Source organism: Lycium barbarum, chromosome 6, assembly GCF_019175385.1.
Source record: "Lycium barbarum isolate Lr01 chromosome 6, ASM1917538v2, whole genome shotgun sequence".
NCBI lineage: Eukaryota > Viridiplantae > Streptophyta > Magnoliopsida > Solanales > Solanaceae > Lycium > Lycium barbarum.
The window spans coordinates 127330831-127356122 of record NC_083342.1 but is presented as its reverse complement, the minus strand read 5'-3'; the positions used below and the strand labels follow the sequence as shown (position 1 = coordinate 127356122).

Below are 25292 nucleotides of genomic sequence, written 5' to 3'. Positions count from 1 at the left end.
TTTGTAATGCCCCACTCTCCAACCTCTCAAATGCTTGATATGAGTTTTTGATAAGAAGATACTGGATGTGTTTGGTACATAATCTAGAAGATATTTTTGGTCAAAATATTTTAAAAAATACTTTTTCTCAAAAAATAACTTTCTTAAAAATCAAGAAAATAATTTCTTCAATGGAAGTATGGAAAGCAAGTATTATAAATGGCATTACGGTGACATTTATGAACCATAGTTAATAATTTGCATTCGATTTATGACAAACATGATAGAAAATATTTAACTTTCGTCATACTAGGTTTATTTTGTCATTTTCACTAGGTTATTAGATTAATGTTATATTAGCTTATAATTGACCTGTGTAAATATTACACCACCAATATATAGAACCTCTTTTCATAATTATCGTCTCCAAACTTAATCAACATTACTCATGGTAACACTTGCAAAATGCGACCCATGAACTTATGACCTCGGAACTCTTAGGCCAACTCAAGTAAACGGTAATAATTCCCCATTTTAATCTGTAGTGTATCTTTACTTTAAAAGTATATTTATCAACAATCTGTATGCCTTAATTTCAAGCTAGATGGATCCAGCTTAAATAAATTGTTAATGTTATCAAGCAGTAAACTCTCCATGAAATTTATGATACGTTGTTTAACTTGTTCAGTTCTTTCCGTGTCAGTAACGTTGCTAGATTCGACTCCACTCCATACTTGTCTTCAAATCTCAACTCCCTGTCGAACATTCACCTTAAAGCCTAAAACACACATTGTATCTGTCGAACTCAATTCTTTTCCAAATAACCTTTCTTCTTACAAGTGTTTTTACCTGTCACAAATCTTTTAGTATACCTTCACCAATGGCTTCTATATATGTCACAGTTGCTGTCTCACATATCATTTTGTCGATCCATTTCAAGAAAACCAGGGAAAGTTTCATCACCAACTGTGCTTCTTCAGAGAATGATGCCCAAAACTGAAACCCCAATTGAATTGAATATGCATTACTGGAATTATTCTCTTCTCTTTTTATACTTTTTGCTTCAATACATAAAAATTTCTTAGTTATAATTTTAATTTAATTTTTAATTAATATATTTAGTTATGAATATACCCCCTCATAAAGGTTAAGTGTAGATTCCTATATTACAGAGAGTGTTTAGTGTAATTAATCCTTGTCTTTCCTCAGTTCTTGTTTCCTTCCCTTCTGCAAAACCCACTGTTTAGTCCCATAGCCACCCAAAACCTACATATGAATTTGATAGAAAAATCTGTATTCTCAACCCTAAAATCCATAGCCACCCAAAACCTTTGTCACAATCTTCAGCAACATAGAAGCATAGTAAAAGTACGTTTGAAATGGGTGAAAAACAGAGGCTTAGACCATATTATTGATGTTCAAACGGATCTTAAAGCAGTTTGTTTATTAAAAGATGCTATTTTGCGCTCACTAGTTGGTTATCTGACTGCTAAGTCACTTGCTGATTCCCAAAAACTACTTGGGCTTACAGTTCCTACACTTAGGTTTATTAGAAGATACCCAACTCTATTTGAAGAGTTTCCTCACCCAAAGTACCCATCTTTGCCTTGTTTTAAGCTTACCCAGATTGCCAAGATTCTTCATGATCAAGAATTGAAGGTGTTTGGAGATAATCAGACTGATTTGGTTGAAAGGCTTTCAAAACTTCTTATGATGACAACCAACAGAATGGTACACTTTTGCTTAATCATTTGGTTCCATAGATTGTTGCTGCACTTAGCAAAAAAAGGATGGATTTGTGTCCAACATAGATATTGCAGCTCTTCTTATATTTGGTGGTGGTTGTGAATGTCATAGCATATCCTACTGCTCGAAAAAAGAAAAAAAAAACTAGGAAGAAGATTGGAAATTTTCTTGAGGATCTTTTTCTTTTTTAGAGTATTACTCCCTCTCTCCCAATTTATGTGATACACTTTCCTTTCTAGTCTATCCCAAAAAGAATAATATATTTTTTTATTTAATAATAATTTAACTTTAAACATTATTTTTTACGCTTAACGAGATGATCTATAACCACAGAACTATCTTTGGCTTATTTTAGACCACAAGATTCAAAAAATCTTTCTTTATTTCTCAAACTTCATATCCAGTCAAACTATATCACATAATTGGGACGGAGGGAGTAATTATTATATAGAAAAGGGCCAAAATTAGCCCTAAATTTTGAAAAATAGTTCATCCACATCCTTCATTATAGTATAAAGCTCATTATACCCTTACCGTTATACTGTAACATTAATTGTTATGAAAACGGTTGTCACATGAAAAATTTCCCCTCTATCCATTAAAATAACTCAACCCAACCCATTCCCTAAAAACTATTTTCCCCCCAAACGCACACACTCTCTCTCTATCTCAAACTAAATCGTCGACGACTTCGACTTCAACTTCAACTTCATTTGAAGGGTATTACAGTTAATCGTAACTTCCATCTGCCAAAATTATATTTTGCAGACAAAGTTTTAGAAATTTGATAACTAATTGATCAACATGCAAGCGAGAAATTTTATTAAGAATGAGTGAGTTGAGGTATCCAATTTTATCAAAAGAGAACTCTTTTGCCCACTATTGGTGCAAGCGGTAAGAAATTTTGGTCTAAAGTCAAGCCAAGGCATCCAATTAAATGACTTCAAAAGTAAATGCCGGCCTTCATATTAAAACTTCACATCTGAGTGAAGCAATAGATCAATCCAAATGCTATAATAAGGATCTTACAAGTATCTCTACCACGGTACATTTTATTTTACTTTTTTTTTTTCGGTCTGAAATCTTATTTGTACAGGGTTCTTAACCCAAAAAAAAAAATGAGTCTACCTCTGCCCAAAGTGAATGCTGTGTAATTTACATTGTTGCGATGCATAAAGGCTAAAAACCTGATGAATAGTAAATTACTACGATTCCGGGGTCTTCACATCAATTGAGATAGAGAGAGAGCGTGCGCTTGGGGGGAAATAGTTTTTAGGGAATGGGTTGGTCCGTATTAGTTTGGGTGGAAAAAATAATTTCGTATTGGGTTGGATTGAGTTATTTTAATGGGTAGAGGGGAAATTTATTTTTGAAGAGCTGGGATGATGCCACGTGGCAACCCTTATACATAAGGGTATAATTGATCCCATAGTATAACGGTAAGGGTATAATTGGCCCTATAGTATAACGAAGGGTATGGATGAACTATTTTCCAAAGTTCAGGGGTAATTTTGGCCCTTTTCCCATTATTATATGACGAATGGAGCTTTTCTTCGGACTATTGCCAATGTAAGTATACTTGTGTCACTGCATTTTACCTATCATGTACCCAACGTGGAGGAGCCGGTGGATTGCTATTTAATTCGAAAATGCTTAATATCTGCAAATCGTGGTTTTGGTATGTGATAGTTGTTGGTGGATCAATATGGCTTAGTTGTAAAGACTTTGCTGATGTAGCTTTTAGGTATCAAGATAAAATGCCATTTTGTGAATTTCAAAATACAGTACCAGTACAGCAGTACTGCTCTTTTTCTTCTCTATGTGGAGCTGTTTTTGTCAAATTTGACTTTAATATTTGCAGGTGGCACTGCAATCCTTACATGCTTTGAAATGGGATTTAGGATTGCCTGATGATTTTGATAAGAAATTAGTTAAGAAGTTTCCATATCATTTTAGGATAGTTAAGGGAACAAATGGGTTGGCTTGCTTAAAGCTTGTTCAGTGGCCAGAAAAATATGCTGTGTCTGAGCTGCAAAAGATGAATGATGATAGCATTAGCAGCCCTCCAGCACTGGGGTATACGGAATTTAAAAGGGGCAAAGCTGCATTAGAATTCCCCATGAGTTCCCAAGGGGATATGGGGCACAGAAGAAGGTCAAAGCGTGGATGGATGAGTTTCAGAAGCTGCCTTACATCTCACCTTATGAGGATTCAAGGGGAATCGACCCCAATAGTGATCTTATGGAAAAGAGATTAGTTGGGGTTTTACATGAGTTCTTGAGCTTGACACTATACAAGAAAACAAAGAGAAATTACTTGAGGAGCCTGAGAGAGGATTTATATCTTCCAGATAGATTTACTCGGATATTTACTAGGTATCCAGGAATATTTTACCTCTCACTCAAGTGCAAGACAACAACTGTGGCGTTGAGAGAGGGGTACTGTCGTGGGAGACTTGTAAATCCACATCCTCTGACACACCACAGGGATAAGTTTCATCATGTTATGAGGACTGGGTTAATTTACCGAAGCAAAGGAGTGAACATTTTGCCGCAGCTGGACAATGTGCTTGATGAAGAAGAGACTGAATTGACTGATGAAGAAGAGATTGAATTGACAGATGAAACTTTTGATGCAGAGACAGGTAGTGATGAAGACTAGCATCCCCTCAACATAGAGAATTTCAAGCTCTCGAGGTACCTTGACTTCTGTTATTGTCTCTCTTGAGTGGTTATATTGAATTGGATATTATATATATAAAAATGTCTATCTGTTATGTGAAAATGGAATCTCTACTTGAAGATCTCCAGTGGCATATGATGGATCAATATTGAAAATTGGCAACTCTTTTGCGTTCACTGAATAATCGTTGTCGCTAAGGAAGTTTTTACTTCTACACATAACGTCTATCTAGAGGGTACAGTTATATTGCAGTTCATACAATGAGAGTTCCTCTATCCATTTTAATTTAGAAAGCAGGAAGATGGCTGTGGGGCAGGGCAGCCTGGTGCACAAAGCATCCCGCGTTAGCAAGGTCCAGAGAAGGGCCGCACCCCAAGGGGTGTGATGTAGGCAATAAATGATCAATCACGGACATGGTAAATTTTGAGAATTGGTACAGCAAAAGAAGGATATTTCATTTACATAACATTGACAATTATAAACATATCATGCAACGAAACAAGAGAAAAGATGGTTGTAGCAAATATCGTTTTTTGATAAAGAAATTAATAGCAAATATCTTCCTAGTCTAAGTATAATACATAGAGCACAATTCTACATGGACTCAACCATTAAGCTGCTATAACAGTTTTCTCACCCATTTAATTGCCTTTTAAATTTGTATGATTTGTGTGCTTTTTGTTGATGTATAACTCTCAGGTATAAGGTATTTCATTTAGCTTGATCCCGTATTCCAAGATTGTCAGAAACATGGTTCTTACGGCTGTTTAAGGAGGAACATATATCCGTTGGAATGTTGAATACTGTTTTTTTGTTTGTTTCTTTCTTTCTTTCTCTCTCTCCTTTTTCTTTGGGATAAAGTCTTATTTGGGTTTCTTCTAAATTACAGGAGTAAGCATTTTATGTAACGCTTGGTACCCTATTAAGTGGATTAGGATGCAAAGATATCCCACATTTCCAGAACAAGAAGTGGAACTGTTGACTATAAGTGATATCCCTCGGAAAAATTATAAGATATCTACACCTTGTACTTTGTGGTATACTAAGATTAAAAAAAAAAATCTTTTCTTTTCTGAAGTGGTAACATCTGCAAAGATCAAATTCTCATGAGTAAACTATACGTTTGAATTTAGAATCCTGCTCCAACTACCCTTTCTTTTTGCAAGTGCTTTTACCTGTCACAAATCTCTCTTACACCTTCACGTTGGGCTTCTATGTCACAGTTGCTGTCTCCTGATATCATTCGTTGTCGACCCATTTCAAGAAGGCCTGGAAAAGTTTCATCACCAACTGTGCTTCTCCAGAATGATGCCCAAAACTGAAACCCCAATTGCATAATATGCATTAGTGAAATTACTCCCTTCTCTTTTTATATTATTTGGTTTAGCTCCATCAAATGTCTGGAATCTTGATTTGTTTCTAGCGTACCCTGCCTTTCCTACTGTGATGGATATCAATCAGATTTGCGAGATTTTGCCCCACTGGTATGCATTTCTTATCTCTTTGTGAAAACATGTGTTTTGTTTCTTTCATTAATGACTTAAAATGACAAATTATTTAGTATTGGAATGAAATGGACTCAAATAGAGTGGAAAGGATATGTAGGACTTACATACATACCCCCAACGAGTTTGGGATTAAGGCGTAGTTGGTCGATTCATTTGATTCAGTAATTTGACGGGATTAGTGAAGAGGGATGCATTATTTTCAGTTTTCCATTTCTTCCTAGTAGATAGAGTGATTGAATAGAATCTAGGAGTGTCAGCTGTGATTATCAAAGATAACTTCTTGAGGTATATGATTTGTTTCCTCGTTCCATGACTGAAAACTGAATGTGCATTTGTGTTGGTTCGATGGTCTTTCCTTATTGAGTGTGGCATATATTAGAGTTCCTCTTTTCAAATTCTAAGTAATTGGATAAATTTGGTGTCTTACTAGCAACATCAGAATTTAACGCCAATGCTAATTTAACTGATGATCATTTTGAACTTTTTCCATGTAGCATGTTGGTTCATGTCGTTACTGAACAGATAGATGAAGTACTTGATTTTCAAGAGTTACTCTTATCCAAGTTGCTGGCTTGGTTATCCTTGTAACCGGAAGTGGGAGGCTCCAGAGAGAACTTTTTTTTGCGGTAATTAGACAAAGGTTCGGGAAGCCAGTGGTGGCTGGAGATATTTTGGCAATGAGAATGACACTGATCAAGCTGCAAAAACAATTTGGACTAGCAAACATGGAAGGAATGGCATGTGTAGTAGGGGATGTGATTTGTGAGGGAGAGTTCTTGATGGCTACAGGCAGTGAGTAATGTTGTGCAGCTATTAGTCTATTACTAGGAACTTTTCTGGCACCTTGATCAGTTTTCTCCCTCATCTGTCCCCATTAATGTTAAACCAGGGAATTTTTTTGTTAAAAAAAAAAGAAGATCATCTGTAGAGTAGTACCATGAGCTTTTGGTTGATTTCCTTGCCAAAAAAAAAAAAAAGGAGTAATAACCTATTCAAAAAGGCTAAATGAAGTGGTTTGTTACATTCAGGATGAATGCAAATTTCCTGTATCTGTAGGCAAAGGTCTCTCTGTCCTTTCGTGGATTGGTATGACAATTCTTATTCTGATTATACTATGAGTTTTTGGTCTTATAAACCAGAAGGCAGCAACTCAATGACAATGTTGCACTTCCTGGTTGAATTACGTCGTTGTGAAGGTTTCTTCTGCATTTTGATCAAATTTTCATTTGTGAGTGCAAATTATGCTCATTATTGAACTAGTTCTCCATATGTTAAGTCATTATTCTTGAATCATTTGATTGGAATTTTTACTACCATGTCTCTGCCTCTGCATCATTACACTTGTTTTACTGTTCTACTTGGGCCAGAGCAATCTTAAACGTTGTCATAAGTTAGATTATGTAAGTGATAAACTGTCTCAAGGGAAGAATTTGAATTTTCTCGAGGGGATAAATCCTAAATCCAAGCTTTGGTTTCTTCTTTCTACATCCAGTGACTCTTTACAATGACATGTTTAATATGAAATTCCTTACAAACCAAGAGCTCCAAGGGGTGTCTTCCCTTGCCCAGCCTCAAAATAGAAAATTAACATGGCTAACATAGCAAGTCTAGCATGCTTGATCTCAGCAACCTTTAATCTCTCAAGCTTCTCTGTGTCAGGGATGTAAACACCATCCTGGAGTGTACCAGCTAATGCCAAAGGATCGAAGAATTTTCCACCAGGGTAACCCTGTTCGCCAGTGAAGTTGGCAAAATTCTCAGCAGTCTTTGACCATGGAGTGGCCCATTCTACAGATTGAGATTCAGGGTTGAAGAAGTCGACCCACCTTTTGCTCTCAACCCACCCCATGAGGAGAAGCTGAGTTCCAAGAAGTGAGCCAAAAGAGAAAGGTGCAATAGCACCAGGGTCAGCACCAGCCTCGAACCATGGAATGCCACTCCATGCTTGACCAACAAAGATGCCCACTACTGCAGCCATTGCCCATCTGCCATGAATGAGCTCAGCTTCTCTGTACCATTTCAAGAATGCTGGGTCCTTGCCAAGACCAAGTGGGTCAAAACCATAGTCCCCAGGGAGCCTGTAGGTACAAATATGGTTAAGCCTTTGCAAAAGAATGAAACAGTAGAACTCAAGGTGTGGCCTACTAGTCAATGAAGTGGGTTGAAAACTATAAAATCTCAGGTTCAAATAAAAACACTACATGATTATTTCCGATCTGTCCTAACCTTGGTGGAAAAGTTACTTGATAAAAAATGAAACAGGAGGAGGAGAGGGGGAGGGAGCAGAAGAGAGAATCTAGAGCATGTTCAAGGTTCAAGTTTTCTGCTTAAATCATATATACGTGTGCGAAACACACTAATTCTAAATCCTAGATTCATCTATAGGGGATGGGGGTTGAGTCTCGGAGATATATAAAGTGAACTTACGATCCATCGAGCCACTCGGGGTCAATCAAATTGCCACCACCTTTAACAGCAGGAATCCAAGATTTCTTGGGAGCAGCAGCCACCACAATGAACCTCTTGGGAGCGGCAGCACCACCGACTCTCGCGGCGACGGCGGTTGCCAACAAGGCCTGACTTTTCTTGCCACCAGTCAAGAAAGAGGAGCTCAACCCATTCAACAATGCAGCGGATGTTGTAGCCATGCTTATTTTGTATGTGTAGAATAGACTGATAGTTCTAAGTTGCAAAGCAAATTTGTAGATGGTTCTGTTTTTTCTGAATGAAGTAATGAGATTCCTGGTTATAAGGGTATGAGATCAATAGGGGACGTTGGAAGGAGCCAAGTAGGATAAATGAAATCTGAGGTATCTGGTGGATAGATTTCGGACCAATGAGGTCTTGACTTACATCTCTATGTCCCTGATTTGTACCATCCACGTGGACACTTCCTTCTCCTTTAGTTTTGATTCTGTCTTAGTTGTTGTTCCCGCAGTGTATGTCTCTACATGGTCTGTAATTATCTTTTTTTTTTTTTTTTTTGCAACAAATGCCGTTAAAAGGTTGTGTTGATTATAAGATATTGAGCATCTCAGCTTCTACGAAGTTCTTTGAAGCTGACGTGCGGTTGCTTATGGTAAAAGCCATAGTTTTCATAATTAGTATCTCTACACTTAGTAACATTACTCATGATGACACTTGCAATTTGCAACCCATGAACTTACTATGTAGAAAGTCTTGGGGATAATCCAGTAAGTGCTAGAAATTCTAAGAGAGAAAAGGATGTGGTTGTGCACTCCTCACTTCCATTTGTATATTCCCTTTTCTAATGTTTAGCAATAACTGCAACACTTCAATCCCAAGTTAGTTGGATTTGTTAGTTGGATTTGACTTAATATTTATATTTTCAAAAGAACGCCCGTGAACAATATTTAAGTGCATAACATCAAATGCAGATCCACCCAAAATAGAGCTCAACTTATATGCGCTGATATCTACATATAGTTCTTTAGAAAAAGTGAGATTTGTAATTTTGAAATTAAGGTAAATACGTACAACAGGTAAAAGTGATCGAAAAGTGTAAAAAATCCTTATTAAAATACACTTCGTAAATTCTATAAAGATTGATTATACCAAAAATGGAAGAAAAGAAAGAGATGGTACCATTTTACACAAAGCAATAGCAAAGATCTCATTTGGGTTTGCGGCCCATATAGCAATTGAGAATCAGGGGTGCTCTTTGACAGTTTCCAGGTAGCCAAAGGCCCTTTCCCGGGTAAAACCAGAAACAGAAAATAACGATCATCATCAGTCCCAAGAAAAGAAAAGACATCAAACTCTATCCACAAAAAACAACTCATCTTCCACTAAACAATCATAGTAATTGTACTAGCATTTGTTGTCATAGTTATGGCTGATCCTCTATGCAAGTTCTTTGACACTCGTTCTATAACAGGTTCCCAATTCTTTGCCACCTATTCTTCTGCCCAAAAGCCCTTCCTCTTACTCCCACTTGTTTCCCTTCACAACCCAAGTCTTGTTAGAACAAGAAGAAGAAGAAGAACAAAATCACTTCATATTGCATTCTGTTCCACACCCACTTCTTCAAATCTTGATGTCCTCTCCACTCATGGTATGTTTCATCTTTTTCCCCTTTTATTTTTGTACATACGAAGATAAGTTCTTTTAAATTGCCTTTTTTTCCTCTTATATGATGAAGTTTATTCTTTTACCAATTTGGTGGGGTTTTGATGTTTTGTTGTTGGCAGAACATTCTGATGGCAGCGTACTGTTTCGGTTTGGGGACCCAAGCGAGGTAGCGAAAGAAGATGAATTGGAGGAAACCATTTTGGGGGTTGAAGAGGTGGAAAGGGATAATGAGGGGAAATTTAGTGTGGTGAAAGTTTTTGATGGTGATAATGAGAGTGAAGTCATTGTCCAGGAAGTAGATAGAGAAGCCAAAGGTCAGGCTGTGTCTGTGGCTTCTGAATCAGTAGTGACTAACAGCAAAAGTAATGATTGTGTGGAAAGAGAGACTGGATTGAGTGAAAATTTTCTGGAAGATTCCAAGGATTATATTGCTTCAATTTCAAGTGTAGGAATTCAAGATGAATCAGAAAATGAGGTCAAGATTGAGAATGCAGAACATGTTGAGGAGATTCTCGAAAGGAAAGATGATAGTGAAGCTTCAGTTCCACCTCCTGAGAATTCTATTCCTTCTTTGGAAGTTGAGGAAGAAGTGAAGGGTCAATCAAGTGATGAATCATTTGAAGAATTGGATGATGACAGAACACCTCTTTTAAGTTCACCTGCATCTATGTCTGAATACTCTGACTCGGTAAACACTACTGAAGTTGAAGAATCCGAGTTGGAAGATGGTTCAAGTCAATTGATAGAGAATGGTGGTGACAAGGAATGCCCTGATTATTCAACTCATTTGATGGAAAATGGTGAGATTTCAACTGTAATTGAGGCAGCGGATGATGATATGGAGATTGTCCAACAGACAGAACAAATATCTGAAAATATTGATCCTGTAATGGAAGAGCCCGTAGAGAGTGCTCCTGGGGAAAATAATGTGGGGAATACTGAAACTGTTGTTGACGAAATTAGTCCAGAGAATGCTGACATTAAGCATTTGTCTATGGATGCTGAAGACCAGTGTACCGAAGTCCTTAATTTCGAAAATGATGATAAAACCGAGCTGAGTAATTTGTCTGTAGAAACAGAGAATCAGGCTGCCCAAGATAGCACCTTAAAGGATAGTGCTGAGACTAATGTGATTGAAGCAATGTCTGTGTCTCCTGAGTTGGAGGCTGAACCAATTCTTGTTGAGGAAGTCGATCAAAACTTAATATCAGAGTCTAATGAAAACGAAAGTCCATTACCGGTGAGTTCTATCGACCTATCAATTATGTTTGACATGGTAAACTATGTGCGCACTATAGGGCATTGGTTGCTCCTTCTTCATGCATAGGGTAATCTTATTGTGCAATTAGATGAAGTCACCCAAATTCATTAGTCAGGACTCATGGTCAACAATTCAATGTTGTGATTGTCTATTATAAAATAGGCATTTATTATCGAATGGTGTATATCGTGCAATATGTGGCTATTCCCAAATTTAGAACAGCAAATACATTATATTCTTATTTGTTCTAGTTATGGATGTAATATGCTCCTTTGAAATATTTCCCTCTGAGTTTAGCTACCATAAGACTGATCTTCAAGCTCAATTAGATATGGTAAATTTGTATTTAGATGCTATTACAGGTTTGTTGGCGTGCAGCATTTAGTTAATTGGCTCTTGAGAACTTTATTATTTCCCCCCGATGCAGTGATGATTTAAGAATCACAAATTATAATTTCATCATTGCTGTTCTTTTAACCTTTAGTTGGGAATTCTCATACTTAAGTAGCATAAGACATAGTTTTTTTTAATCTCAGCAGAACACTGTCCTAGATGGAACGTATATTGCAACTGTGAAATCACATTAATATATGATATCAGAGTGACATAGGTACTAAGCTATGATGGATATGTGTCATCAAAGAAGCTGCTATTGGTGAAACTCTTTAGCATCTCTCTTCTCTTTTATACAAGCTAAACAAAAAAGGGTAATAGCTTTCGCTTCTTTCTCTAGTTCCCAACACAGTGGTCTTTTTTCTTTTCCGTTGCTAGTGGTATGCGAGTTGGGTGACTGCCACACACACTGGTTGGTCAAAACCTGGTTGTAGCAAACTTTTACTTCAGTTGTTAACTTTCACTTTAATTGTGCTTTATAACTTATTCTTTTAATCAATAATTACCTGGTTAATATTTCTCATATTCGATGCTCTCTCATTGACCGAGTAGTTAGCCATCTTACACTACTTTAACATTGATCACTGTCCTAATCATTTGGTTAGCACATTTTAGGTACTTGAAAGACTCCATGTACACCTCTTCAGATAATTACATGCTTGAATGTTTTGTTTAGGAGCAAATGAACTGGTTCTTCTAGCACACTGCATCTATAATTTATTCTTTTCTATATTTTTCTCAGCCAGATGGAAGTTTACCTAGCTTATCCTTGGAAGCGGAAAGAGAAGAAGATGTAGCAAACAGTGAGATCATGGAAGTGTCTGGTCATGAAGTGATTGAGGATAAATCTTCAGAAGTCTTAGGCAACAGGTATCTTGCTAATATCTTGGATCTTCCTGATTCTAGAGTTACCACAATTGTTTTATTTTTCTTGGACATAGAATGTATACATATTCTAAGTTCTCTAGATACATATGTTGCTAAACTCGTTAAAGATTGGCGAGGTTAGAGTTATTTTGTTTACATGTTTCTTTAGTACTATAATAGTGTGCTTTTCTAGAGCAACACACATGTTAAATCCCTTAACAAATAGGAGCAGTTTATTTTGGCAAAATTGCTTCCCCCCTCTTCTGAATACAAATTGATATATCTGATATCTTACACTTGAGGGGTCAATACGTCATAAAAGATTCACAAGGCAATGTACTTAAATTTACTTTGGACAAGTAATAATGCATCTAATGTCCAATTATCTCTCATTTTCAACAGCAAGGAAGCTACACCATCTGCAGCAGAACTAATTCTGTTTTCTGGTACTACTTTACTGCAATATCCATCCAAGGTATTTCAAATATGCCTTTCATTTAACTTTCAATTCTTGAAGTTAAAAGTGACCACTTAGTCATGAGGTTGAATTGATATGAATTTCAAAACGAAGTAAATGTTTATACAATAAAATTGAATTTGGAATATTTTTCGGAAGATATTGGTTATTATATTCTTCTAGCCAGTAAAAGATCATGATTTATGAGTAAGTAATTAGAAAAATAATTAAATAAACCAGGCATTGACAGGTGGACATGAAGCATACTTTGTTGCTTCTGGGAAGTGGTTAGGGGTAGCCGATGGAGTTGGTTCCTGGTCATTGGAAGGTAATTTGCTCTCTGACTCATTTTTCTATCGTGCGTGGCACCTGTATCGTCTTAACTTCCATGGGATTTAGAAGTTTAGAGGCACCTAGTGTATATTTTCTAACTCAATGGCAATTAAGTCCCGAAGTATTTTCGATTTTAAGAGAATGTGCCTTTTATTTCTCAGGGAGTGATCCAGGAGTATATGCCCAGGAACTCATGCAAAATAGTGAATTCATTGTTTCTCAATGCGACGAGGATTTAATAAATGACCCTAAGCAAGTCCTTAATCTGAGTGTTACAGCAACAGATTCTCCTGGATCTTCAACAGTCTTGATTGCTCGTTTTGATGGAAAGGTATTTTCACTACCAATTTAGGATGTCTGTCTTATGCTATACGACACCTCAACTTATGATACCTTCCTGAAAACAAAGGCATGCACATATAGCTCACACACCTTTATATATGTATACTCTTCATAATGGATTGACATATGACTGAATTTAGCAGAAGTCTCGATTTGAAGTCTTTATAGCACCAGGATCTTTCCTTTTCTTGCTTTCTGCAGTAACAATCAGCGTCATTTTAACTTTGATATGTCATGTTCTTTTAATTCAAAAACTTGTTAATAATTTTCATTTAAAATATATCATTAGCATATGTGTACATTATTAGCAAGATAAGAGTACTAGGAAGTTATTTATGCTATATACAGTGAGAAAGCTTTGCCAAGGATACATGTTGCTGACATGATACTTGAATAGTCGTCCAGTCCTTCAATGTGCTTATACGCCAGAAAAAAATCATGATTAAATAATTACAAGCGCTCACTCATGAACTTGTTTTGAAATGAAATTTATTGTTAACAGGCTCTTCATGTGGCTAATATTGGAGACTCTGGATTTATCGTACTAAGGAATGGCAGTGTTTATAGGAAGTCATCACCCATGCTTCATGAATTCAATTTGCCCATACAAATTGAAAAAGGTGATGATCCATCTCCACTTCTGGAGGTATGAATGTGCACTTGTTTAATGAGCCATCCGTCTAAGAAATGTGTCCAAGCTTGTATTCACAAATTTCTCCATTTCTTATGTGTTGCACCTTATGTTTCAGGAATACAAGATAGAGTTAGATGAGGGGGACATCATTGTCACTGCAACTGATGCACTATTTGACAACTTATATGATCAAGAAATAGTGTCAATCGTCTCAAGGTCACTGAAAGCTGACAAAAGTCTTCAGGTGCCAATGCTATTTTTGTTTATATTTTCTCGTCTTACCTTCTATGAAATGGTACTGGTGTTTTCTTATTTTTTGGGTGTTAGCTGAAGGGGACAACTTGCTCTTAGAGCAATATATAATGGATGCAATTCCAGGATCATAGAGTCAAGATGGTTAGTGGTCGTCTATTTACATAGCGAATAAAAGCAAAGGCTTTAGCTCGAACGCATGACTTATGTCTCTTTTTCAATAAAATTAAGATGAATCTATGCTGCTCGGCCTATAGTAAGTGAATGAGAGGGTGCAGTTCTTCTTCCTGTGCCAGAGGAAGGGTAGATTAGGAGTTGGAGATGTCTGGAGCTTGAGGGTTCCACTTTGCTACTGTTATAATAAAACTGCCCAGATCTTCCGTCTTCTTTTGCTGGCTAGATGGACAAGAAGTGCATTGTTGGATTTGGGTTGGAACTTAAGACCATAAGGTCTAGAGGTGGGGGTTCCAGCTATAGCTATAGACAAGGAGAAGATCCTTATTTTACTGGAAAATATTGTTTAATTCTTGTTAAATTGTTCTACCAAGCGGTTCAGATTTGGATATTTCTGTCACAGCATGGATAGCACTAGCCTCGCCTTGGTTATGCAAGTATCCGAGCTCCTTACCAACCTGCAAACTTCCAGAATCAGCTTAGAAACACCCGTCCAAAATCCATAATGTTATTTTATCACATTTCTAGTATGTAATGCGATGGTCTTTATTTGGTCTCTTTTTTAAAAAAAAATTAGGAAATTGCGGAGATTTTGGCGACAAGGGTGCTAGAAGTGGGTAGTTCTGCTTCAGGGAGAAGTCCATTTGCTGATGCAGCTCAAGCAGCTGGATATGTTGGATATACTGGTGGGAAGCGCGATGATGTGGTTGTCATAGTATCAGTAGTTACAAAAGGTAACCATGTCAAATGACAACTAGATTCATGTAAATTCTAAAACGTTTCCCTTCCACTTTGTAAGCAGTTTTGATGTCTCAAAGTGAGTGACTGCAACCTCTATGTTGATAGGGTTCAGTTGCTTCTTTGAAATGTAAATTTATGCCATCTGATTGCTATGCCTACACCATCCATGGCTGCTCTCGATTGATTCTAATCATCTATGTTCCTGAGGAAGAACTAGTTCATTTTTTTATAACTGTGGTGTCAAATGCCACCTTTGTATGCATCTAGACTATTCCACCGAGCACACACTACCTCTAACGACCACATGTATCGGACTACCGAATGATTCTACCCACAGAATACTCCACCAAGTACCTGCTATCTCTCACCGAATAACTTTGTATATCAAGGCTCTGGCAGATGGGAAGTAATTACGTAGTGATTTTATCTGCTGGGACCTAAACTCTAGTCTCCCACAAATTTCATCACTTTATCGCTATGCCACACCTTTCTGTTCGATTTAATAATTAGGCCTATTTGACTTAGCTTATCTAAAACAGCTTATAGGCATAAGCCCATCCAAACAGGCTCTTATCTCGTGTCTGGGTCAACATACTTCCCCATCTGAATTCAAATGTCATTGTGCGCTTGTTGGGAGTCAATCTAACTAACTTTATCAAAATATTTTTATTATAAAGTTTGTATTCAAAAGTTGCATCTGGATTATTAGTATTAGTTGCAGTTTTGGAAATTCTTAGTTAAAGATCACTCAATTAAAGAGGCGATGTCAAATCATGAGGCATGCTTGTGATATGATTGTAATGTGAGTTGGATAGGTCCCGAGAACCCCAAAGTCACTTTTGATATATTTGAAGATCTTTTATGGTCATACGGGGTTAAGTTTATTCCCAAACATGTGTGGACCAAATCATTTTTGAGATTGAAAATTATTTCCTATCCCCATACAGCTTTGTGCAAGTTCAGAACAATGCTACTGCTTTATTTCCTATGTGAAATCTTTCAGCTGGAACTGCAACTCCGCCCTACAAAAAGAATTCCTGTCTATTTTACACTCGTAATTCTAAAACCCAATTAACTCCTATGTGAAAGACACTACTGGGTGAAAAAAGAAGTATGAAATTAAGGTTTGTTCGGACCTAGGGTAATCAGGCCAAAAGGCATGATACTAAAATACTCTTGATGTTACTATTTTCAGGAAAGATGCGCTTACAGAGTACAAACTAATGCTACAACTAAACTATTAATTTTTTGTTACAGCAAAAAGATTAAATAATCAGGTAAATCAAATGTTAAATTCTTATAACTAAACAACTAATTATTGTTAAAAAAAACGGAGCAGTAATATTGAAAGGTGTTCTATTTGGTTAGCGGTTTTCATGTGATATAACATTACCGCATCATACAAATTTTGTTTTTCATTAATTCGGCTTGTGAAGGACCTACAAGAGGGCGCATGATTGAGTTTTTCTTAATTCTTTAAGAGCTTTGACTTTGACACGAATAAACAAATTTAAAGTCAGTACGAACTATCTACGCTTATTATTTGGACCATTAGTCTGTCCATCTAGAATGAGGTAAGAAAGTGAAATTCTTGGTTGATTCTTTAATGTATGGAATGGAGGTGGAGGGGACCCATTAAGGCATCACCAATCACGGGAATAGCAAATAGCAATACAAAGGAATTATGCCCATCATACGTTCGGTGCCACTTCAACTACCCCACTTCTCTGTTTTTGTCACAAACTCGATCATAGCAATGAAGCCAATGGCCACGTAGTATCGCATCTTGTTCTTGCATTTTCTTTTGGAGAAAGTTTATGGATGCCCTCAAACCAAAATAATTACTCGTGCATATTCTTATTACTTTCGTATTCTTAGAAAAAATTAAAAATATTTATCCGAGATGTCCCTAGTTATGATATCATTTTGGTATATAAAGATACTAAGATGGTATCATGAAAGAACTTCAGTCCTTCTCTTAGTCCTTCATGCCGAGACGGTACTATGAATGATCATGTTCATTTATTAAAAATGGCACACTTTTCTCAAAAAAAACCCACTATGATATCATCGTCTTATATACATATACTGTGACACTCATCAGGCTCATGGTACCATCATGATATATAAATATACTGAGATGGTATCATAGAGAAACGGTCCTCCATGATACCATCGTGATATATAAACATACTGCGAAGGTATCACGGAGGAAGGGGTTTGACCGAGGGGTATGTCGGTTAAATATTTCCAGTCGGTGGGGGTAGAAGCGAAAATAGTTTGGGAAGGGGCATGGGCGGGTAAATGTTTTATATTTTAGGGGTATTGAGTGATGTTTTCCCTTTTCTTTTTCACTCGGTATTCGGTACCTGTATTGGAGCCCAATTATTTTGCATTCGGGCTGCATAAGGTCCATTCGTGAGAAGCAATCCCTACCAATTGTTTTTATATTCAGGACTCAAACCCGAGACTTCTGTTAAAGGAAGAAGCAGTCACATCCGCTGCCCCACATCCTTGAGTGATCTTGTTCTTGCATTCTAAAGGACTTCCCCCGTCATATTCCCACCTCATTTTTCTTTTCAATTTAAGTGGCATAGTATGTTCTTGCATTCAAAAGGACTTCCATCATGTTCTCAACCATACTCGCTTCTTTATTTTGTCGGACATTTCTTTAGCATATAAAGAGATTTTACAGGTTGAGTAAAAAATCGAATAGGAAGTTTTTTTGTTAACATGAGTGTTTAGTTTTTTTAGCAAGAAATTAGTGTCACGTCATTAAAAGATAGCTGAATATATCACTTTATGATCTTTGAGTGAAATAACAAGAGATAGGTGTTTATGTGATGCAACAAAAAAATTACTTTATTTACCTATTTCTAATAGTCAGTGATCGTTTAAGCAATGAAACTCTGATATGGAATTACATACATACAAATATACACACCAGGTAATAGATAAGCATATCCATATTAGATGAGTAGATAACATGTGAAATAATGATATTACGTATTATCTATAACTACATCACGAGTCCTAATATTTACAACCTCTCTCAATACTGCCGTTGTCCCCTAGTCCAATATACTTTGTTCCAAAAGATACTATAAGCCATTGGTATTACAAGGTGTTAATTCTATTGGGACTTAATTACGAGGATTAATGACAGGACATATATGTACAATAGTACAAGCCATGTGTAGTTTGAACCTCTAAAAACATATCACTAACGGAAAAAATTCATGTTGCTAAGTGTTAGATAGTTTGTAATATATAGATGTGAGATTTTAAATTGAATAGACACGTCTATCCGTGAAAGGATATAACTATTCTGAAAAGTTATTTCTCAATTTTTATAAATATAAGAACACTCTTGAAGTAGCAAATAGAAAAAAATACAGATATAAATATGAGCTTTATTGTATCATAAAAGAAATTGCTTATATTTTTTTCAATCTATATACAAATAATATTTTTATAAAAAAAGTCGATTTTTCACACGCCTGACACAGACATTTTTTGTTCGATGATGTGTACCCAATTTTCTAACACTTGGTGGTGGTACCAAAACATGCAACCATTGAGATGCGCGAGCTCAACGAATCAAAATTATAGCGGAGCCACATGCTCCACATATATTAATAAAAGAAATAATTGAAAGATGAAAAGTATGTGATTCAACAGCCGTCGGTCAAGGAAAAAGCAGTGTAGCTCATCATTTTGAGAAGTGGACTTCACATCTACTTTAATTTAACAGTTCTAAAAAAAAAAAACAGTTCTCGAAAGATAATCTAAGCCCCGTTTTGCCATAGGAATTATTCACTTTATTTCAGAAATTTTTTTCACTTTTTTTCAGAATCAGCGTTTGGCTTCGAATACAACTTTTAGTATTTCAGAATACCAAAAACTCAAAAAAAAAAAAAAAATTTTTTTACTTTTTCCTCTTTTTTATAACTACATTTTACCAAAAATTACAATTTCAAAAATTATAGTCAAACGTAACTCCTACTCCAAAATTCCAAAAAAAAGTGAATTTTTTTGATATCTATAGACAAACAGGGCCTAAGTCAGCACCCTCTTAAACATGTGTCATTTGGCTATAAATATCAAAAATAAATTCACTTTTTTTGTAATTTTTGAAATTGGAGTGGGAGTTAGAGTTGTCTTTGGCCATGATTTTTGAAATTATAATTTTTTGTGAAATGTGATGTAAAAAAGTGAAAAAAAATTGAAAGATAATTTTTTCTTATTTTTGATATTCCGTAATAGAACTCCAGATTGTATTCTGAATATTTATGGTCAAACACCTAAAAATAAAAAAGTGGAAAAAAAATCGAAAAAAATGAATAATTTTTATGGTTAAACGGCTACTAAGTTAGCACCCTGTTTTTGAAAACACAAAAATGAAGAAAGAAAATGCTGTTATCAATCAATAAAAAATTCTCTCTCTAACTTTTCTCTCTGGCCTCTTTCTAACTCTATGATGCCTACCACTGACCCAAAGTATAGGCAACCGCCTGACCCACCAAACTTGACCAATGAGAGCATTACAAACCAAGCTAATCAACACCAACCCATACCATTAACGGTTATTTTGTCTGCTGCACCAGAAATCACCCCTCTTCTCTCACCCATTCTCGCCGGAAACAACCAAAGTTCCAGCGAGCATTCAACCAACCAAACACCCAACAACACCAATCAACCAAATCCTCCTCCAAAAAAAGATAATTTCATCCCTCCTCCACCAAAAATCTCCTCAAATTTTGACAAACACCAAAAGAACAATGATGATAAACCCATTTCAAATCTCAACCCACCTACCCGCATGCAACCAACCCACAACCAAAATCAAACCAAAACACCATCTCAGGCAGCGGAAGGGAATCAAAAATTTGTGCAAAATGGAAAATTTATGGGGGAAGGTCAAAGAAATAATGACCCACTGAAGAACAAAAGGAATGAACAACAAATAGTATCGAAACCAACCTTCGCGGCGATGGTTCAAACGCAATTATCATCCAGCAAAAATGATGAACCGGTGGTGGAAATACTACATGGTACACATTTAGGCAAACCAGCAATTTTTTTCAATGCTCAGGATTACTTCGTCAACCTAGCTAAGGAGTGTAGATTCACCATTATAGGGAAATTTTACCGAGGGAAACCAACAATGGACGAAATCAGGAAGATTTTCGTCAGCAAATTTCAATTATCAAGTACTGTTACAATTTCATATTTCGATCCGAATCATGTTTATTTGGATTTTAAAAATGAGGTGGATTATAATCATGTTTTTACTAAAGAATACATTGATATTGGAGATGCACCTATGAAAATCCTTAAATGGACTGCAGATTTTAAACCACAGGAAGAAACGTCCATTGTTCCAGTTTGGATTTTAATACATCAATTACCTTGGCATCTTTTCAAATGGCAAATTGTGTCTAGGTTGGTTAGTGATATTGGGAATGCTGTAGCTCCTGATCAAGCCACCTTTTCTAAAACTAGAGGCAATGTTGCTAAGGTTAAAGTGAAAATTGACTTATTGAAACCTAGACTTGACCAAATCTGGTTGGGCTTCAAAAGGTTGGATGGTACTGACGATGGCAGATGGCTCGATATAGAATATGATAAGGTCCCTAGTTATTGCCTATATTGTAAAATGCAAGGACATTTTCAAAGTCAATGTAGAACTAAGGCAAGAGATGACAGAATCAAGTGTCAAAGGGAGGAACAAACTAAGAAGGATGCTGAAAAGAAAAGGGAGGAAGAATTTCAATCTGTTCCTAGGAAAAAGAGTGTTAAAGTGAAGATGATCAATGACAAAGTTCAACAGGATAATGTCAATATTAATTATGGAGAAGAGAAGGTTAACAGTGAAGGGCTACAACAAGTAGAAGCTAATCAAGAATTGGCTGAGCTTAACAAAACAGTTGAGACATGGCAAGGAAACAGAATTAGTAAGGGATTCGCTATCTATGAACCTGAGGAAAATACATATGCTGCTGAAAAGAATAAACTTCCTGAGGTTTATGGGAAAGGAAAAGGGAGAGCTGAAGAAATCAATCATGGTAATTATATGACTCAAAGTGATCATCAAATTACTAATCAAGTCAATGAAAAGAAAAAGAGGAAGAATAACAGAAGAAAACACACTGGTGCTACTGATGATCAAGGAAGCAAGCTATTCTACAAACAAAGTACTAATACAGAGAAAGGGCAAACCAGTGGCTTAAAGAAAGGTCCTACTATCAACAATAAGGCTCAAGACAAGAACATTTCCACCCAACAGCCCAATACCGACACCAAAACAACAAACCAGAAGGATACTAATCTCAATAGTAAAGCACAGGATAGGAACCAAATCACCACACCGTCCAAAACAAGTGTCGAAATTTTGAACAAACAAAGTGATAACCAATTAGATAACAACAAAAAAGAAGTTACCAAACAGGATGACAACTACACACAACAGGAGACTTACCCTATTGATCCTGGAGATGCTCAGCATAACTATCTCAAACTCATCAGTGGGACTAGTCTTGAAGAAGACCAAGAAAGTGATGAAATATTTATCAGTAAACAGGGACATCAATCTGAATCATCTTCTGAGGAAGAAGAAGAGGATGAAGAGGATAGTTCTGAAGATCAAGATTATGAAGAGGAAATGAGCACTAAAGTCAGTGATGACTATGTTAGTGTTGACAGTGAAAGTTTTAATGGTGAAGACCTTTCAGACAATCATGACAATATGAATCTTTCTAGTGATGAACATGTCGATATCTTAACCGGATCCTTTTGCTCTCAAGCATTGGTTGATGTAGATGTTACTTTAGAATTTGCCAAGATTATAGACAAAAATCATCTTTCTCCTAGGGGCAGAGGAAGAGGCAGAAACAACAATAGAGGTGGAAGACAAAATGCTAGAGGAAGAGGTGGCAGGATCACCACACAACAGCCTGTGTACAACACACAGGAGATGAATCTCTCCAGTTAGTTTATAATGTTTAAGTCCTTATTTTGAAATATCGGAAGCATCAACTCCAATGGTGCTTTTGACAGACTTAAACAAATCATCAGGCTTCAACATCCACCTTTCATAGCTATTAGTGAGCCTTTCCATAAGGCTGACCAAATAGACAAATTCAAGAGATTATTGGGATTCACTAATGCATATGCCAACTGTAATAGTCAAATATGGCTATTTTGGAATGATATATTAGATTGTAGTGTGGTAGAAGAAACTGACCAACAAGTTACTTGCAAAATCAATTGGATGGGCAACAATTTGATTATCACCTCAGTATATGCCAAATGTGAAGCTGTTCTTAGAGAAGATTTATGGGATAACTTGAGAGATGTTGCTGCAAATTATAACTTACCTTGGTATATTGCTGGGGATTTTAATTGTATTACTGATCCTGCTGAGAAACAAGGTGGTACTCCTCATAGAATGTCCAAAAGTCTTTCTTTCCTGCAATGCATCATGGAATGTGATCTGGTGGATCCAGGATACTCTGGATCCAATTTCACCTGGTGTAATGGATGGTCTCCGGATAAAAGAGTTTGGCAGAGATTGGATAGAGTTCTAGTTAATCATGAATGGATGAACTTGTTTGATTCGACCTCGGTTGATCACCTAATAAGGACAGGGTCTGATCATTCTCCTCTCCTAACTATTGCCAACACAAATCAGATAAATCATACTAAATATTTCAGATTCCTAGATTTATGGACCGAGGAGGAGAATTTCTATAAGACTGTGGAAAATGCTTGGAATATTGAAGTTCAGGGATCAGCTATGTGGAAATTCCACCTAAAGCTGAAAAATACTTGCAAGAAACTGTTTGAATGGTCTAGAAACTCCGTGGGGAATATTTTTGACCAGGTTACTGATTTGGAAAAGAATGTGGCTGACATTGAAAGCAGGATCCTCATTGACAATTCTGAGAGTAATAGAGCTACTCTGAATTATACTAATGCTCTTCTTGTCAAAGCTTACAAAAAACAGGAAGCCTACTGGAAACAAAAATCAGGAATCCAATGGTTTGTAGAAGGAGAAGTCAACTCCAAATTCTTCCACTCTATTGTCAAAAGCAGGAAAAAGATACTATCGCTAAATAAGATGAGGAAAGAGGATGGAAGCTGGATTGAAGGCGATGAAGAAATTGCTAATGAAGCTGTATCCTTTTTTTCAAATCAATTCTCCAAAGAGAATTCTACTACTGACTTTTCTACTCTTAATTGCATTCCTAAAGTACTAAATGACTATGATAATGAACGTCTCACTGCCAATCCAACTATGGATGAACTGAAAGATGTGGTTTATTCCATGAGTTCCCACAGTGCTCCTGGCCCTGATGGGATCTCAGGGAAATTCTATCATAGTTGTTGGGAAATCATAAAAGATGATTTGCCACTAATGGTTCTTGATTTTTTTGCAGGTAATCAGATTCCAAAGGCCCTCACTCATACTTGTCTAATACTTATTCCAAAAGTAGACAATCCTCAGACTTTTACTGAACTAAGACCTATTAGTCTTAGTAATTTCTCAGTCAAGATCCTTTCAAAATTAGTTAATCAAAGACTCAGTTGCCTCATGCACAAGCTGGTCTCACCTAATCAAACAGGCTTCATCAAAGGCAGATCAATCACTGACAATATCATGTTAACCCAAGAGATGGTTCATAACATCAACAAAACCTCTTCACATGGCAATGTGGTGCTTAAACTGGACATGACTAAAGCATATGACAGGGTTTCCTGGGATTATCTTTGTAGAATACTTAGACAATTTGGGTTCTCTGAGAGATGGATTGACAGTGTTTGGAGACTCATCACTAATGTCTGGTATTCTGTCAATATTAATGGCACTAGACATGGTTTTTTCAACTCCACTAGAGGCATCAAACGGGGAGATCCTCTTTCCCCCTCTCTCTTTATTATAGGAGCTGAATTGTTTTCTAAAATGATGGACTCTTTAACTCAATCAAATTTTATTCCATTTTCCATGGATAAGAATGACCCTAATATCTCTCATTTATGCTATGCAGATGATACTATTTTATTCTCATCATGTGATCCCCAATCTCTAGAGTTGCTGATGAATAAATTGGGGAAATATGAAGAGGTTTCTGGACAACTTATCAACAAGAGAAAATCTGGATTCTATGTCACTTTTAAAGAAGATGACCCCAGGATAAATATTATTAAAGGGATCACTGGTTTTAATCATTGCCAGTTCCCTATGATCTATCTCGGATGCCCCATTTATGTTGGGAGGAAAAAAATTGTTTATTTCAATACTATGGTGACAAAAGTTGCTAAAAGGCTACAAGGATGACAAGGAAAACTTCTTTCTTATGGAGGAAAGGCAGTCCTTATTAAATCAGTGCTCATGGCTCTTCCTCTACATTTATTATCTGCTGTATATCCTCCCAAGACTGTTTTGGAACAGATAGAGATGATCATTGCCAATTTTTTTTGGGGAATGGATGGAGACAGAAAAAAAAAACATTGGTGCTCTTGGAAGGACTTATGTTTCCCAATCAGTGAAGGAGGTGCAGGTTTCAGATCCCTTAGGGATATCTGTAATACTTTCTCAGCAAAATTGTGGTGGAGATTCAGGACTCAAGATACTATCTTAAAATCATTTCTTGAGGCCAAATACTGCAAAAGATGTCACCATGTTGCTAAGAAATGGGCTTATGGACAATCTCACATATGGAAGAGGCTCATGGATAGCAAAAAAGTGGTGGAACCTTCCATTCTATGGAAAATCGGCAAAGGAGAAACATCTTTTTGGTGGGACAATTGGACTGATCTAGGTCTTAT

General features: G+C 36.5%; 2 protein-coding genes and 1 pseudogene across 3 annotated transcripts; 2 read left to right on the top strand and 1 right to left on the bottom strand.

Annotated features, from left to right (window-relative positions):
- The first annotated feature begins 529 nt into the window (after nucleotides 1-529).
- LOC132598771 (protein WHAT'S THIS FACTOR 9, mitochondrial-like) lies at nucleotides 530-7025 on the top strand (annotated as a pseudogene).
- Nucleotides 7026-7332: 307 nt separating this feature from the next.
- LOC132598773 (chlorophyll a-b binding protein CP24 10A, chloroplastic-like) lies at nucleotides 7333-8692 on the bottom strand. Its single transcript, XM_060311847.1, has 2 exons — nucleotides 8343-8692; nucleotides 7333-7993 (listed from the first exon to the last, which is right to left on the bottom strand). Exons 1-2 carry the CDS (start codon nucleotides 8561-8563, stop codon nucleotides 7444-7446), a joined length of 771 nt encoding a protein of 256 aa, XP_060167830.1. The 5' UTR covers nucleotides 8564-8692; the 3' UTR covers nucleotides 7333-7443.
- A 764-nt stretch (nucleotides 8693-9456) lies between these two features.
- LOC132598770 (probable protein phosphatase 2C 71) lies at nucleotides 9457-15651 on the top strand. Of its 2 annotated transcripts, XM_060311843.1 has the most exons (9): nucleotides 9465-9990; nucleotides 10127-11247; nucleotides 12404-12531; nucleotides 12931-13003; nucleotides 13226-13313; nucleotides 13480-13649; nucleotides 14163-14306; nucleotides 14410-14538; nucleotides 15298-15651. In XM_060311843.1, exons 1-9 carry the CDS (start codon nucleotides 9768-9770, stop codon nucleotides 15469-15471), a joined length of 2250 nt encoding a protein of 749 aa, XP_060167826.1. In that variant the 5' UTR covers nucleotides 9465-9767; the 3' UTR covers nucleotides 15472-15651. The 2 variants fall into 2 exon arrangements, with proteins under 2 accessions (XP_060167827.1, XP_060167826.1); XM_060311844.1 differs by lacking the exon at nucleotides 15298-15651 and having other exon boundaries at nucleotides 9457-9990; nucleotides 14163-14280.
- The last annotated feature ends 9641 nt before the right edge of the window (nucleotides 15652-25292 follow it).

Coding starts and splice junctions, on each gene's coding strand:
- LOC132598773 (XM_060311847.1), bottom strand. CDS start 8,563: ATGGCTACAACATCCGCTGCATTGTTGAATGGGTTGAGCTCCTCTTTC. Junction 7,994..8,342: donor CCCGAGTGGCTCGATGGATC/GTAAGTTCACTT, acceptor TTGTACCTACAG/GCTCCCTGGGGACTATGGTT.
- LOC132598770 (XM_060311843.1), top strand. CDS start 9,768: ATGGCTGATCCTCTATGCAAGTTCTTTGACACTCGTTCTATAACAGGT. Junction 13,314..13,479: donor TGGTTCCTGGTCATTGGAAG/GTAATTTGCTCT, acceptor TTTATTTCTCAG/GGAGTGATCCAGGAGTATAT. Junction 14,539..15,297: donor AAGCTGACAAAAGTCTTCAG/GTGCCAATGCTA, acceptor AAAAAAAATTAG/GAAATTGCGGAGATTTTGGC.